Raw genomic sequence first — 18,028 nt, 5'->3', positions numbered from 1 at the left:
GAAATTGCATACACTGTATTTCTGCAGAGCTACTGTTTTCATACAATTCTCTCAACACATTTTGATACCAGTAAGTGATAAACATTTTAGCAGATAACACTTACCTGTAAAGACAATACTTTGACATTAAGCTTACTAGTCTTCTGAGAGGTGGTTCAAATAAAAATGCCATGATATGAAATAAGAATCTTTAGCTACCAAAGCTTTCACTGAAAAACCTTTTCACATTTATATGCAGCCAAGTCAGAGGGCAAAGCTTGGCTACGTATGAAACATCTTCTTGTACAGAGATGAAATAAAAAGAGGCTTCTATAGTTTAAACCCATTGGCCTGTATTTTTGGTCTAAACCTCTGTGTTTTAGAAAGAGTGATGTTATTTGAGAATGTATTTATTCAAACGCATGCGCTGAATTGCTTAAAGGCATGAGTTTGCGGTGGTCTGTGTTGTCGATTTTGATTCCTGCATATTTCAGTCCGGATACAGTAAGTCACTATGGCTCACTCTAATGTGACAAGGCACCACATATTTATAGAAATCGCTCATTATTTTTACAGTCTTTGCATAAACTCATACTGGTTGCAATTATCGAAAGACCCACTCCCAAAGTGCACAGACTCTGTGCCATTTCTAAATTAGCCACAGCTGTCTGTGCTCAGGGCCTGTCTGGCCCAACTCATACATATTTGCTCATCTTAGAGACACTTTGTAACACTATCTGGGAAAGGACTGAACAGCCAGCTTTACAGAGACAATGGGAGAGGAGGAAAGACTTACAGATTAAACTTTTTAAGTAATCACTCCGGGCCCAGAGGGACGCAGCTGAACGACATCCACATGAACTGAGCGTTAGAAACTCAACATCTTGCAGATCATCCCAGGAAGCTACTGTCTCTATAGCTCTGGTTAAATCAAATATGACACCTGTCCTACATCACTGGCTTCCTCTGTTTTCCTTTGTTTACATTATTCTCCAGAATGGCTTAATGAGGTAATCGCTTAGTTTACATTATGTTTCATTTTTCTCATCTACCAGACAGAATTTTCTAGTGACAATGATGTGAGTACAATTACATTTACAGTTTTGACATCCAGCAGATGCTCTTACCCAGAACGACTCTCAAAGTTACAAATTTGAGTAATAAAATGGTACAAAACGTTACACAAGCAAGGACACCGAAACCACACACAAAAAGCCATCAGTGCCAAAAACAGCACAGAGATCACAAGCACCCAACGCTCAAGTCCAGCACAACATACCCCACAGGAGGAGCGAACCATTTCGCTTGGGGTTACTTGGAGTTTTAAATGGTTTTTTGGATGAGAGAAAAGGCCTACCTTTCAGCCTGTCAGCCAGCAGGCTTGCCTCATGCTCGGAGTAGTGCATGATGGGAGGGGGCGAGGGGGGCCGCAGTCGGTCCTCCTGGATTTTGCGCCGGTGGCGCTCCTCGCGGGCCAGCAGCCTCTGTTTGCACTCCCACTCATACAGGTCGTCCCGCGCCTGGGCAAAGTCCACATGTATGCGCCCCGAGTCCTTCTTGTCTGTGCTGGAGCCAATACGCATACGGTACCCTGGAGGAACACAATGCAATGAATGGTACATGTGATGCAGACGTAGTCTGGTTGACATAGTGCCATACTTGTTGAAATGCTGCCATACTGGCTGACTGATAATGACATAATATGGGGGGGTCATTGTGACGCAGTGATAGGGAGCAGGGCTCATAACCGAAAGGTTACAGGTTCAATTCCCCACTGAGGCACAGCTGCTTTACCCTTGGACAAGGCACTTAACCCAGAATTGCCTCAGTAAATATCCAGCTGTGTAAATGGGTAACATTTATACAGCGCTGAGTAAACAAAAATCTATGTTGACCATTCACTTTACGCCTTAGTTTGAGAATCAACAATAAAACACTTTTTTTCCAGTCATAAACCACAAGAATTACCTCAGCTGTCTGATGTAGATGAATGGATACTGATTCCTTTTCAGATAATCTCAGATTCAAATGATTTTCTGCTCCTTTGACAGCTAACCTGCCCTGCCCTGCCCTTCCCTTGTTCTCGATGACGTGAGGGTGTGGGTGTAGAGTGAATGGGGTGAATCACCAGACAGATAGATGGCCTTGTCCACCATGAACTCCTCCGAGAAGCGGATGTGGCAGAAGTTCTTCTTGCTCTTGCGGATGGCGATGATGTCACCGCATTGGTCAAACACCTCTCGGATGATCTCCTCACTAGCATTCTCAGGGAGCCCCCCGACGAACACAGTCTTGCACCCCGGGGGTCTCTCCCTGGTGGAGGGAGGGGGTAAATCTGGCAAGGGGGATGGGGGGGTGGGTGTCAGAACCTTTCTGTCAGAAAGCAGTTGGGAAACAAATATACCTGATACTACTCAACACATACATGGAGATAGGACTGACAAAGACTGTACTATCCTGTAACAAAATGTACAGTATATATTTTTACATTCTAATTTTTTCAGATTTGAAATCTACTGTTTCATCTGGTCATGTAAAATTAGGCATCAAACACTGCAATCATTACTGCCTGCAGCTTGCAGCCATCCACTGATAACCTCATCAAAATGGAGTGGCAGAAATGGCTGTAGTTTGGAGTTTCACAGGTAAATCCAGCTGTCCGAACAAAACCTAGCTTGCAGTTCACAGCTCGGAAGAACAGGTCACTGTGAGCAAACCTTACCTGTGCTGATTCACTGTCTATATATTCCTCTGTTTCACTCCCTGAATCTAAATAAGTAAAAAACTAAAGTAACTAAATAACTAAAATAAAATAAGCATTGAAAACAACTAATAATAGATTAGCCAATTTAACTGCCTGTAGTCCACACAACTCATCGCTCAGCTTTCTTATCTTTCTCTGAAACCAAATTTTTGAAAACATATTTTAAAATCCTGGCAAATCTTTAGTAGTTTCGAAACTACCAGTATACCACTGACAGGGGAACATTTAAATTCTTCAAGGCCACTAAAACTCCACTTGATAAAGCTGTACATCAGCTTTTTGCCAGTCTCCCACACACACACACACACACACACACACACACACACACACACACACACACACACACTGTAGTTTCTCAGAGGTTACAGAAAAGACCTCCTTCTCCTGAGGAAAGGCCACTGCTCTCACAGCTTCCAATGCACTTTCTAGGCTTTCAAATAAGGCTCCCTCCCCCACTGGTACATTCAGTCACATTTAAAGGGAAAAAAAAGCTTTCAGATAAGGTTTTTCTAGAAAGTTTATATTGCATCATCCCCTACTGGTACATGCAGTCACACTTGAAGGGGAAAAACACACTGCCCGGTCAATTTGGGACAAAAAAAGAAGATTCTTATGAAAATGTAGAGTTGCGGTACGGCAAGAACAAGTGAAGCATGTCTCCATGGCAACACAGAGTCCAACTGCCATTAGTGCAGCCGTGAGCGTGTGTTTGGTCAGTTCATCGACGGTGGACGCCCTCAATGTGTGTGCCCCCCTCACACCTGAGAGCATCCTTCCCAAAAAAACCCACACAGCTCAACACCGAGTCCATGTCGTGGTACTCACCTCAAGGCATGGCTAACATTCTAGCAAGGGGATAGGATGTGCTTGAATCCGAACTCGTCTATTTCCTGCTTATGGAAGACTAACTACTGATGATGATTAGGGTGATGAAGGTGAGGGGGGGCATAAGTGTGTTTGAGCAAGGAAGGCAAGGTGAGGGGGTGGGAGGGGGACGTCTGAGGGGGTCCACTTACTGGGGTTCTGTGGGAAGAGGGTGCAGCTCTTGCAGTGAATAATCTCCTTGATCACGGGCAGCTCAACCGGCACGGGAGGGGGCGGCACGAGACTGATCCCCGCCATCATGGGGTTGATGGGGGCGATGATGCCCAGGCTGGGGTCAAATCCCGGGATGCAGACAGAATCTGAGAAAGGCACATATGAGTATGCAGTCATTATTACCCACTGAGGCTGAACTTGTAAACAATCAGGAAAACAGTGTGCTGTAGTAACTTCAACTCAGATCTCTTACTGGAGAGGAGACAGAGGATCAGAGCTGACACTGTACTTAAGGTACAGCACTGTGAGGTGGGTGGCTATTACTGACTCCAAAGATAATGACAAAATATCACCTATGCACTGACATTAAAAAACACTACCAAAATTTATTTTGCTATGTAGATACTGTATGTTTAATGTCCGGTAGATAATTAAACTGTACAGATCCTACAATGCCAATGTGGACTCAGATCTGAATTTCAGGGGACGTTGAATGTGGAATCCAGCTTAATGTACCCCGATTAAAGAGAACAGGTCCTTTGCTAATTATTTATTCCATCAACTCCGAATCAAGTAGGTGTCAGAAAATGTAAAAATTATACATACAACATACACCTCAAAGTAAAAAGTCAGTAATAAACACCACATGCCAAAACCAGCAGAAATCTGACATCCGCTAGGTCCTTGCGAAAGCTCATTAAAATGGAAACTAAATGGTAATAACAGGTAAATTACACAGGCGCCTCACATTCATCATTTCCTCATTTTTTTGTACAGAAATTCATTCAAGGTCTTATTCATTCCTCTGGCTCCAGGCTGTGTCGTCTCTGCCAGTAGGTGAAATGCTGCTGTAGCCTTTTTCCTTTCTCTCTCTCTCTCTCTCTCTCTACCAGAAATGAGATTCCCCACAAAGTGTGCAGACTCAAAGAGCAGGAGTTCAAGACACAGCTGCCCATAATTACTGGAGGTGAGATGCCATCAGTCAGTAACCTCCACAGACACTATCACTATGCATGTGACATTTCCTCGGGCTCTGACATGAACTGCATAACCCAGGAGGAGATCTTCCCTTTTTCCTTGGCTCCGTGAATGTGGCACAGAACAAGCTCTCCTCCCCTGTGCTGTATTCATGATGTATAATTATCCGCCGTAGTCAGAGAGATGATGCGAGACCAAGATAGAACACAGTAAGTAATTCAACTCTAACTGATGCGCCAGCAAGGAGCTACCACACAGAGCCTCTGATCGCCTTCATCATTCACATTTAATTAAAACAGGGCTTTGCTCTTTATTAGAGTGTTTTATCTGCAGCGGAGATGGGTCTCTCTAGGTCACCAGCGAAGCCCCAGAGGTTTACATCTCACTTCAAACAGCAGGTCTTAATTATATGATGAGAGGTGTTGTGTGCATGTATTCCAATCACCAGGTACACGTGATCTGCAACCCAACCCTCACACCTCCAACTTCAGACCAGATAAGATCAAAACATGGACCTGCCCACTGAATACAAATAACTAACCAACTGCCATTATGAGTTTGATCCATTTGAACTGCTCATCTGATAATTGCAGTAATTGCCACGGTCCCTCGATACCAGGCTTTTTGCAAGTAATTATCAAGATTCAGCCTTTGTCTTAAAAACACTTACTGTTTTAAAAGACCAGACAACTCTGACATTGAGAACAAATGGAAAAAAATTAGATTCTAATGAATTATACTAAAAAATACTGGCAAAATATTTAGATTTTATTCACGCTGATCGTTCGTCACTTGCGACTTTATAACTTATTCCAGTACATGGTTAAGCTTTTCCATACAGTGCACTCACTGACAAGATACAAACAAAAAAAAAACAATAATGTTAGCTTAATACTTCATATCCTAAATGTACCATGAAAATTGTTTAACTGCCTCTTGGATGATTCAATTAATTTTTTTTTCTCATATCCAAGTTACGGTTCTTGTGATTTTTTTAGTAAATGGTTGCACACAGTAATGCGAGGCTTACACAAATTGTAACCCTAAATCTCTTTCCCAGCTCACTTATTAAATCTCACAATTCAGCTCCAACAAAAGCAACTCCCACAGCAGGAATATCCTCCGTGTTTAAAGTAACACCATCTGGGTGCTCCGCAAATCCCGGAGGATAAAAACAGACTTTAAAAAGATTAATTTAAATGATGACATTTCCAAATATTTAAATTTGGATGGAATTGAAATGGGGGATGGGGTGGGGGGAGGGACACTAAAGGAATCAATGAAACTCTAATTCACAAATTATGGGGCTTTGAGACATTATACTTCATGCGTGAGGATAAGCCATAAAATCAGATAAAGGATCCAGGTGTTGGCTCAGGCTATGATCGGGCACATGAATGATAAAAATAACTGATAGAGTGATAATTGGCTAGAGTGGCTTGCGTATGTATGCTCTGTGATGGCGTACACAAATCCACCAATGCATCTTTTACAACACAGCTACCATAATTATTCCATAATCTGTACCACATGCAAATTATCACCGTAAGCGAAAACTACTTAATATTCTGATCATTTAATCCAGGCTTACAATTATAGATGAGCTTTAAGGCATGGGATGTGCATTCATACTCCACATCGTTTTTCTAAAATTAACACCACATTTCTAAGCATTTGTTGGTCACACGATGCGAAATATGAAGGAATGCTTTCTAAAACCACTCAAAGGGTGCTTGTCAACTGAATTGAAGACCAATGTGCTGTGATCAGAACCAAACCATTGTAGCTGTCATATGTTTTCCGAACAATTTAATGGAAACATGAATTTTGAATATATAGTCATCCTCTGGTTTTGTCTTAAAAAACTATAATTGTCTCAAATGCCTAAGGGAATCCTCTCTGTCCCGTCTATATTATAACTTAGCTTACAGTTATTTTTATTCCTTTGTCTGCATCTGTCTACATATTATACCAGCTGTAAGAAGGACCAGTGTAAAATGGAAAAAAAAAACATTATCTCCAGAGTAATAATCTATTAGAAGTTATTCTTTGCAAAGTGACTAACAGGATAATCACAGCAAATTTGGTCTTGAATGACTATACAATCATTTAAGGCTGCCATTTCAAATATACAATTCAAATGATGTAAGCTCTCCAAACTGTACGAGACAATCCCATAAATATGCATGATCTGGAAATGCGTTCATGCATTTAGTATGAGTCTAATTTGCTACGGTCTACAGTGACTTCCTTGCCCTTCGTGATGGTAATTACAATGGGATGCAGTGCTACCTGATTTTCCATAAATTCAAAAGGCAACCAGAATGTTCAAGGCAAATGTGTATGGCTAGAGAACTGCAGCCTCATTCCTTGTTTGCATGCCCTATTCTGTTTTCTCCAATGTGACCTGTACTGATTAATGGTAGAATAAAAATTTTAAAATGTTTTTGAAAGTATTTTCCTACCATGTCCAAAACCCCCTTTTTGCTACTTTACCACAGTATAAATACACTGTGCACAGTGACCAGTATCACCGACAGAGATACAGCGGCCTGCTGGAGACCAGTGTGGTCTGGTCCCATGGGAGGTTTCAGTCATGTTCATTTCATTCATGTGTCAGTCAGGTGCATCGATGGAGGGAGGCTTCAGGTAAGAGCCTATATTGTAGTTAACGGTGAAATCATTAATGTTCATTCAGTCATTTATTCATATCCTGAACACTACTGCGTGTTTCAAAACAACCATGAAAATGATAACAGGTGTTAAGTCACAGAGGAGACCATCTATCGCGCAGTAAGTCAGTAAGAAAAGTGAACTACTTTCACTTTCACACCCTGACTCATACATTAAGTCAAGAAGGTCAGAGCTTATTACACTGCATCGTTATGAGGCAAAAGGCCAAAGTTTTACCCTCCTCAACTGGAATCAGGCCACTGCAGGATCTTATATGCTTTCCAGGAAAGTGTTCCCCCCAGAGGCTTTCTTAAGAATACTGTACAACCTCACACACTCTTACACAATGTACTGGAGGGGTGTCCTGACCGGCTCTGTCTAAGACGCTCTTTACAAGCACACAGCTTGTACTCCTACAGCCCGGATTCAAGCCCAACCCTGCCATGTGCAGACAGTGACCAGAAGCCCACAGTGGCAGAACAAATTGGTTTCATTCCGCCAGGGGCTGGGTTGGGTTTGTCAGCAAGTGTGCTTTCATCTCACTACTTTCACACACCGCGCAACTCGTTAGGCGCTCACGAGCCGCTCAGATAAAATTAGTGAAGATGCGCCTCGCCACTCATTGGCATTTGCTTCACTGCAGTGCACTGTGGTACTCAAAGTGTGAAAACTAGCTGCTGCAGGCTGTGAGTGTATAGGAGGATGCTTGTGAGTGTATATGAGGTTTGCATGTGCTACCCACAGTCGCTTCTGAGCAAGTGTAGCCTTTGTTACAGTCAGATGAGCCTATATGCAATTCCAAAAATGTGTGTGTGGGGGGGGGGGGGGGTATTTTAACTTTCAGTATTAATAAATCCTTGCTTAGAGAGATACCAAACCTGACTGACCCCTGAGGTAAGAGGAGTTTCATTTCTTATAAGCTGTCCCTTATCTGTGTGTAGGGGCAACAGTGTAGCATAGTGGTTAAGGAGCAGGACTTGTAATCGAAACGTTGCCCGTTTAATTCCCCACTGGGGCACTGCTGCTGCACCCTTGGGGAAGGTACTTAACCCAAAATTGCCTCAGTAAATATCCAGCTGTATAACGGATAACATTGTAAAAAACTGGAACCTATGTAAGTCGCTCTGGATAAGAGCGTCTGCTAAATGCCAACGATGTAATGTAATGTAATGTGTGATTGTCTAAGGCTGTGGTAACGAGATGCTGGGTGCCGGGCACAAAGGCCTACCTGCTACCAGCTGCGGCCCGGTCAGGCTCATGGGCACGATTCCCAGGTTGCTCATGGCCGTGGCCCAGGCGCCGGGGTCCGCCACGGGCACGCCGAGGCTGGTCTGCTCCGCTCCTGCGCTCCCTAAACCGTCCGCTGCTGGGGAGAGAGAAAGCGAGACCAGAAACCAGCGCTGAAAACCCCATCCTGTCAGCGAAGCATTTTCCCCACAGTTCTGACAGCCGTGGAAGCACGCCCTCCCCCAGACAGCTGCTCGGGGGCGCAGGGAAGAAAATAAGAACGGGGTAGGGGGTAGCAGGGCTGAGCCACCGCTGGGAGAGCCTCGCATGAGAGCAGGTGCCCCCCCCACCCTCTTATGTTTGCAAACGAGCCCTCAGTCCAAAGAGCATTGAAAAATAGACCGTGAAATCATGCGCTCATCTGAACCCCCTGTCACGCCGCACTAAAGTGATAAAGATGTTCTGGATAAAGACATAAGCCAAAGAGGGGATGCTGTGTTCAGATACGACATGGCCGACACCTCCCAGTCTCTAAGCTGGCTCTGCCGCCATGCTTGCAGTAAGCAATAGGCAGAGTTGAACAAAATACAGTGCATTTACACATAGTATATCAATCAAAGTATACTGCACCATTGTCATGCAGGTGCATTAACCACATTAGACAGGTCTTATATAATTGTGATGTTTAATAATTATGAAGTTGAGTTTCCAAGGCTTGGAGACAAGGCTTGGGAGTTGCTCTGGATAAGAGCATCTTGTAAATTAATGCAATGTAACCTAATGCAACTCATGCCTTGAAAACATGATTAGCTCTTTCTTAAACGTGTTCCTAGAAGAGAAGGGCAAAGTAGATTGTGGTTTTATTATTTTTTATGTTTTATTATCACTGGTGTACCATGATTTCTGTGCCCAATGAAAAGAAAAAAAAAACATGAACTACTTAACATTTGCGGGACACAAAAATGTAAAACAAGCAGTTTGTTTCTCAAAATTATGTACAAAGAGGCCCACACATGTGTCAACACAACTGAAGTTTCATGTGGAAAACAGAGCAACTATTTCACTGACAGTGATATGGTGTCAGAGAGATGGTTGACTGTTGGGGCATCCAAGAACTACTGAAACTTTAACCCCTGCTGGTAATCATTTAGAAATTAAAGAAACCACCTTAATAAACTTGTGCAATTCTTTGGAGACTACTAATACTCCCCAGCATGAGATCCATCTTTAACCAACTCCACTGCATTTCATAACCTTGTTTATCTCATTATCATGAACACTAATGTGGCTTTAATGAGTGTGATTCACAAAATCCTACTGTGTCACTGATCTCCCTCAATATTAGCAGGCAAAGAATGTGTCAGCATATTAAACAGGCTTACTGCATTTGCTTATCTTCTGTTTATCTTTAATTGCTATTTGAAAAAAATAGTTATTATGTGGAGCAATTTATATTACATATTAAATGTAACACACATAGCCTTGGATATATGGTGTTTGAAGGTTTTTGCTTTTTCCCAGCACTGTACCCTTACTGAATTTTGAAATGATTCATTCATTTTTTATTTCCAACTTTTTTCCTCAAAAAACCCCTACACTCTGTCAAATAAAGGTTCTCTGTCATTCTCTGTCTCTTCATTGAACAAACGGTATAAAATACCAGAAATAAAACATTCGGTTCAGAATTGTTTACACTTCAACATTTAAAACATTTTAAAATGCACAAACATGAGGTAATAGCAGTGGAAATAGCCATGTTATATTACCTACTTAAGAAGCAACGAGATAAAACAGCATGCCAGTGTGGACTGACGGACGTGCAGAAGTGGAAATGTACTGATTCCAAGGCTGTTAAGGATAAGGTTTTTGGGCAGGGAGAAACAGCAGCCCGTTCAGAAACACTGAGACGTCACCATCTTTCAGGCAAGCGGGCCAGACTCATTAAGGTTGAGATTAATGACGGAGATACGTTACCACTAGCCATGGAAGGTCCTCTGCGTTCCTCACTGCTGTCATCAGAGCTCCGGCTCCTTTTCTGGCCGCTGATGAGGGGGAGCGGGAGGGGGGTGAGGGCAGGGAGTAGAGGTCACTGTCTATTAGAGGCGGGATTTCATCTCTGTGCACTCGGCCCTGTGAACCACAGAAGACAAACAGCTCAGGACTGCTTCCTGTTCCCTTATACACAGAGTTAAAACTCATTCTGATGCTGCTTGGCTCCGCTGTGTTAAAACAAACAGGCTCGCAGAAGTAATGACGGAAACAAAAAAAAAAAAGGTATGATGGGCAGGGAGGCACCGGTGGAATGACAACGTTGTGTTCCGCTCCGTGTGACATCCGAGTTGTCAAAGGCAGTTTACACCCACCCTGTCAGCTCGTCTCGGAGAACGAGCTACAGCTGACCTGTCCTTCAGCCCCACACAGCAACCGCTCCCTCAAACCCTCCTCTTCCACGATGCATGAGAGGCTTTGCGGCGTCTCGCCATCCGTTCAGAGACGTGGTGCAAGAAGCCAGGCACACGCTGTGATTCCGCTCCCAGCGGGACGCGGAGGAAGAGGGTCACACGCTACGCTGAAGTAATTATCGTTTTAATAGCGTATGACATGCGGAAATCAATTTACGGAGAGAACACACCATTAAATCAAGACTTAATCACATCAGCGTTAGTGGCATAGTTAGCAAACTGAGGATCCAGCCTTTTCTGAGGTTTGGCTGAAATAATGAAATAAAAACCATCAGAAGAATGTACTGCCAATGTGTTATAACCACAAATCAATTCATTCAGCACTGTGTGGACTCACTTAGTCGGTGACAGACACCAGAATACTCACACAAAAACGCACTTAAGTGAAAAATGTGAAATATGCAAAAACACTTGGCTTTCAGCGCCCGCTCAGGCTAGGCTAAATGAACACAGTACAATTCTGAGCAATAAATGGAACAGGCTGATTTCACTGATTCACAAATAATGATCCATCTAAAAGCATCATTCAGGACATATATAGAGATTCCCCCAAAGGCTTCTTTATCTTCATCCTCATATAAGTTATGACTTTCTCTTCAGGTGATTCTCCTCGTTGATGGCAGTGAGCGGTGAGATTAATGTAGCGTCACAGACACGGCCCCCCTGTACCCCAGACGTGTTTTCAGCTGCCACCTCTCCACTGTTTCAACAGCGTGATGAAGCTGTGTGACACATGACAGGGGGCGTCCCATCTCGTCACCAAACCGGGGGGGGGGGGGGGGGGGTTTGGGGGTGCAGATCCTACGCATCACTGAGTGTTTAGGCTCAGTTTCTCCTTCCATGAAACATTCACTCCGTCACCCCTGTGGGCATGCGTTATTCATGAGAGCACTTGACATCTGTAAATCATTAAAGTGGCGTCCCGCTCCCAAAGCTCTGATTTTGAGGAAAAACTGACAGACAGAATTGAGTCTGCATTCGAATGGAAGAGACACACGCTAATGGGTCCAGTGGATGTGGATGGGTGAAAAGTGGTCCTGATGTTGCAGGTATTCATACCTCAGGCCTTTGTAACCATTCTTCATATTCTTCACCATTCTTTTCTGACAGCAGATGCCATTGACTGACTGCAAAAAACCACTGACAGAACTGTCATGTCTCATTAAACCCCCACTGCTTATCCTCATCTATCTAATACACATCCACAGAAACAAGATCATCAATCGCACTGAACGTGATTAGATTATATTCATTGCAGTCTACTTGATTTTTAAATTGGCTCAATGGTTCTGAATAAAAACTGCTGTTGATCATTTTTTGGGAGGTCACTGGACCTGGGAGCTCTACTGAAACTATTTTGCCTGAATATTACAGGTGCACATACAATGTTTTATTCAAATAAGGCAATGCATGATGGGAAAGACTTTTGGGCATCATTATGGCACTGTGATTAAGGAACTGGATTCTCAGGTGAGCACTGCTGTTGCTCCTTTGAACAGGGTAATTAACCTGAACCACCTCAGCAAATATCCAGCTGCATAAAAGGACATTATGCACAACATATAAGAGATGTAAGCTGCGGCAAATGAAGGAACAGGCAACCAGATAATGCAATCTTACTTCCAGGTGAGTCACATGTTGTTTGCACAGAGACAGACCATTTGTCTTTCTTATCAACCAGTTCTGGGATATGTGACTGTGAGAGCGCTAGCTGATTGAGGGAGGCTATACCACTCAATGGAAAAAAAAGAGGTCATGATGACATTATTAGTCACAGCTTAAAGCGAATTGATCAAAATAATGGCTTTGGAATGGCACCATTTAACACACATTGGTTCATGAAAAAAGACTGCAGTGAGTGATGGAAGAAAAAAAGCTATGCACACTCTCCAGTGTTGGGATTCATTTCATTCTTTTAAATCAAATTTGGACCTTAAATATCAGTAAGGTGCATTGGGCAAGAAAACAAAGTTAACAAAGCGGAACGAAACAAATTAAATATTGTGTTCCCATGTCTCTCTATGTATATGCTTGCAATTATAAAGAGCCCAATTACAACAGGGAAAGTCTGTCATTTCAGTCTGACATCTCTGCTATTTTCCTCAGAGGGCCATTACATTTGCTGTACAAATTCCTGCGCTTTGGAGATTCACATCATCCATGAACATTTACAAAAACTGCTGCGAAATCTGTCAGCCCAGAGACACCGTGCCTCTTAAAGCAGTCACAGTTCGGATTACACGTCAATATTTAGCATAACTGGCAATTAGCGCTAACATTTCGGGGCAGTTACATGCACCGTGCTGATATGCAGCTTTAGCAAAACAGCAATTTCCTTTTTTGTTTGGCACCCAAAACATTAAAACACATGGCACTGCACTCTCAGAGACAGGCGGCTGCAGAACAAAGGAGTTGAGCTCTTGTGCCGCGCTTGGGGGAGAGGGAAGGCGTTGGACCAGTCACAGCTGCGGGAGTCGGAGCCGCTACTTGCGCTCAGTATTCACCAGGCATCACGCAGGCAATAGACTGGAAACAATGGGGAATTCTGCATTCATCAGATGGCTAAAGTACAGCGGTCGCCGTTGCTGCCGCGCATCTGAAAGCGGCATTAACCCATCACACAGATGTAGTCATTCTACTGACTCTTATCATCCAAAGGCATTAATTCCTGAAGTCCATGGACTCCTTAAGGCAGGCTTCAGCTAAAATGTGACTGACATTTTAGCTGACATACCGACATTTAACTCATTGTCGATGGTAAATTGGCTTTCGTGTCAGTCCGTTAGAGTCGATACAGGTACTTACAACGTTAACAGAAGATTGCTTCGTTAGCAATTATGTCGAAGACGTTACAATTCAATACACAGTCATATCAACGATTCGGGACAATATCGCCATTTACTGCAGAGCTCAACAGGACACAGAACTCCCGCAGCGATGGGCATCAACATGACATGTTAGAGAAATTTCTATCCACGATAATAGCACAAGACTGCAGGAATGTGCTCTGCCAGTCAGGAGAAGATGCACACAAAGCAAGTCTGAGGGGCACACTTCAGGGCATCTGTGATGTAACTACAATGACAAGTGACAACACACACTGCCTCGGGGCTCAGGGAGAAGGTCCGTCAGCCCAGTAACTGTCCCTGCATGCGCGCCCACAGAAGCCATAACATAGTGAAACACTACACAGGGGGAGGTGGCCGACGCCGGAGTTTATAATGCTTTCTCAGTTCTTCTTCTTCAGGTCATTTTAGCTGGTCATTTCAATGGTGCTTTATTGGCAGGATAAACTATAGCACTAATGTAAACAATACTGTAAACATTCTACATACATCTATACAGAACCAAAAGCTCACACATACATATGTACAGTATATACAACTTACATTGATATGTAAAACATAATAAGTAACAAACCATATGAGCCACATGAATTATGGATAAAAGCAAGTTACATTTCATCATCATCATCATCATCATCATCATCTTCTTCTTCTTCCTATTATTATTATATTCCAAAAGTCAATGCTCTTTCTCTCTCTTTCTCTTTTTCTCTGGCTCAGCCTTTCTTTTTCTCATGTCCTTTCTTTCTTATTGATAAGGGTATGCATTCGCCCACGCCACATATCGCACATATTCTCTCTCTCCTCCGGTCTCAGAGAGAAGTTAATGGTGAGGAGAGATTAAGACGTGATGAGGCTGAGCGCGGAGGCCCCCCGAGGGAGCCTCTGCCACAGCGAGCAGACACTGAGCACCTCTGGAGCGGATTGCATGTAAATGAACACTTTGCAGAAGGGGGCGAAACAGCAGCGGTCCAACAGCAGCCGAATCAATGGCCGTTCAGCTCTGTGGGCAAACGGCAGCAAGCCCGAATCGCTCCATTATCTGTGTGTATCTCTGTGTTCAGCCTGTCTGGGAGTTACAGAAAAGCAGACAAGTTGGCGATGGAGTATGCAGCACTGATATTAATCTTTTTGTTCATCAGCAGAAATCATGAGAAGGGTAATAAACAGTGGCTATCTGCCCTCAGACAACGCAGAGCGGGGGATTACTGTGCCATCAATGCATTATAGAGCATTCAATATATAGTATACTACATACTGTAAAAATATATTACTGCTGAACCCACATGAGATAAGTATAAATGTGAGATATATAAATATTCACATGTATAAATGGATAATATATTAAATGTAAAGTATGTTAATTGTATAGGGGAGCCAGCTAAATAATTCATATTGAAAACAGGTAAATGAATCAATAAATCTCTACATTATGTGTGACTGCTTAACATGAAGTCATTAAGAAGTAAACTGATAGACATCAAGATGATCAATGTATGGCTTGTGGCTGATCTCAGCAGCTACATCGCATTACAATTTGAGAGAAATTATTGTCAACACATATTTCTAATTACGCTCATCTGTCAAATTACACCTCAGAAATATTGATGACACCATTAATGCAAGCATGCGCGTTGATTTCATAATACACTGCAGGGTGGCAGGAACCTTAAGCTGGCAACAGTATAAGGCATGAAACCATGTGTTCTGTGCACACAGGACTCATGGTACAGTGGAATACCAATCCCTGCGTACTGCCTTCCCGCCACTGTCAGGAAACACAGCTCCTCTTAACTCATAATGAGGAGTCACTGTGACAGGACAAAATGGGCTCGCTATGACAGGACAGCTCTGAAACAAAGCCTTGTGTGGCAGATGTCTGCAGAGTCTTAGTCCTCATTGTGCTTTTATTCACTTTCCTCTGAGGGGGCTGTCATTTGGTGCCATGCTCTCACTTGTCACCGCTAAACTCAACGTTCAGTTACTGGATGTTTTTTTTAGCTCCACCCCACTCCACCACCGCAGATCTCATTAATGATATCCACCCATCTGCGGCCTCTCTCTGCTGCTGGCCACACCGCAGGAAGACAGAAACAGACATGGCCACTCTGAGTCTCTCCGTCACAACCCCAATGAACTATACACCCCAACACAATGGAGAGCAAACCTTCAACGACAATGAATTTTTTGGGTATCACCTTGAGATTAAGATAACATCAATAAAAATAATACTGATAATGCAAAAGACCACAAGACATGGCAAACATGAGACCTCCATTATGATTTATGCCAGCATGTTTTCTATTCCACTTCATTTTTAATGATAATTTCTGGTGAACAGGATGCTCCTTCATTAATTGCTAGGGTTATTCATAACATACCAAAGCACATCTACATCACTGCACCACTAGAACACTTAAAAGGTAGTATATATGTGCTGATGATTAGAGTATTTTTCCCTGGTTTTCATAATTGAGTACATTATCCCCAACTCCCACTCAAGGACAGAAAAGCCAGCACCTCACACAATTGAAAACAAAAAAAAAAACTGTTCCAACACCAACCACATTTCGCAAATTCATATTTTTAGGCCATTTCCTTGATATTCTATATCAGCCCTCATTTTTTGCATCAGTGCTCATTACCTCGAATGCCAAGCCATTTTTCAAACTGGCATTTTATTGAGTTTCAAGCCCTAATGTACAAACCTCAGGAGGTACAGCCACGCTTTGTGCCGCGAGGCACTTAAGTCACGAAGCATAAAGCGGTATCAATTACGTCTCGAGCTCCAAACTACAGACAGGCTGTGCTATAAAATTCCCCCACAGCACCGCGAGGGCTTGGTTTTGCGTGAGGACAGAGCTGAAGAGCGAGACAGTGCTGAAGGGGAACAGCGTTTGGACGGCGAGCAGAAAGTGACCAGATGGTGAGCGAGGTCCGGCATTCCTTCAGCCGCGACTGGCCTGCGTCTCAAAGACCTCCCCTCTGAAGCGCCGATTCCGGCGGCAGCAATTAGCATCTAACAGCTCCACAGACTCCAGCTTTGGAAGGGAGTAGTGAAGAGTGTCAGGGAAATAATCAAGGAAAAAAGCCCAACTCAAAACTCAACTCAAAAACGCAACTTCACCTTCTTCTCTTCTCATTGCTACACAGCACCAGTCATAGTAATTGTTTTTTTTTTAATTTTTATTTAAGATGCATCTCTTGAAGAGGCAGTAATGCCAATTTTAAAACCCCAAATAGACTCAGGTCTCATTAAAAGATAGGTCTTGTCTTATACCTCAACAATTACTCTGTGCATGAACTGCATAGCATGAACACTACAAAACCAATCTTATTCAAAGAGCACCATTTCACAAGCATCATAAAATGCTAGTCAGAGCGTTAAAAGCATGTAAACAGTACTGTAGCATGACCCAGAGCATTCTGAAAGAACCTGAATGAACGTATGATTGGGTGGAAAAATCCAGGCGTGCTCAGTGGCTCTTTGCGGTTGTGCTGAGTCAACACTCCACAGGAGAGGGTGAAAACAGAGTGCCCCTCTCTTCACCCTGCAGCTCGGCAGCCTTCTGCGCCTGCTCCCAGAGCTGCACAGGCATCCGCTTTACCCTGGAGAGGCTCCAGAGGACAGGGAGGATATTGTTTACAGAGCCGTGCCAGCCCACGCTCCACCCCAAGTCTCAAACCGCTCAACCTGAGGGAGCAGTCTGGACTGTGGCGCTGGTGATTTTGAAGAACTGTGACAGAACCCCCGGAAAAGGTAATGGTTATTGCTTTGCTTTGTATTGCTACAACTGCACTGACATTAAATTCTACAGCTTTGACCCCTGCACCATAGTGTTGCACTACCACTGAACTTACAACCCCGACTGCTGCTCCATATGCCTCTGCTGCTGAATGTGAGACTCTGACCAGTGCTCCATAAGCGCAGCTTTAACTGAGTGTAAAAACTGTGGCCAGCATTCCACAGCTCATCTCTACTGCCAGACATGACATTGTGACCACTGCCTACTTCACAGTGCAGCTCTATTGCTAAGAGTCTCCTACTTTGACACCAGCAG

General features: G+C 43.4%; 1 protein-coding gene across 3 annotated transcripts in view; it reads right to left on the bottom strand.

The window, feature by feature from the left end:
• The window catches only part of LOC118788939 (ecto-NOX disulfide-thiol exchanger 1-like), a 50,866-nt gene that overhangs the window by 13,880 nt on the left and 18,958 nt on the right, over positions 1-18,028 (bottom strand). For 2 of the 3 annotated variants that reach the window (XM_036545156.1, XM_036545158.1), the window contains exons 2-6: positions 10,634-10,789; positions 8,661-8,798; positions 3,760-3,927; positions 2,108-2,314; positions 1,337-1,570 (exon numbers count right to left, since the gene is read on the bottom strand). In XM_036545156.1, coding sequence (XP_036401049.1) covers positions 1,337-1,570; positions 2,108-2,314; positions 3,760-3,927; positions 8,661-8,798; positions 10,634-10,643 — 757 coding nt within the window. In that variant the 5' untranslated portion in view covers positions 10,644-10,789. The remainder of the gene's footprint in view (positions 1-1,336; positions 1,571-2,107; positions 2,315-3,759; positions 3,928-8,660; positions 8,799-10,633; positions 10,790-18,028) is intronic. The other variant, XM_036545157.1, reaches the window with a different exon arrangement.

Source organism: Megalops cyprinoides, chromosome 14 (assembly GCF_013368585.1).
Source record: "Megalops cyprinoides isolate fMegCyp1 chromosome 14, fMegCyp1.pri, whole genome shotgun sequence".
Taxonomy (NCBI): domain Eukaryota; kingdom Metazoa; phylum Chordata; class Actinopteri; order Elopiformes; family Megalopidae; genus Megalops; species Megalops cyprinoides.
Note: the sequence above shows the minus strand (reverse complement) of the source record. Positions and strands in the feature narration are given on the sequence as shown.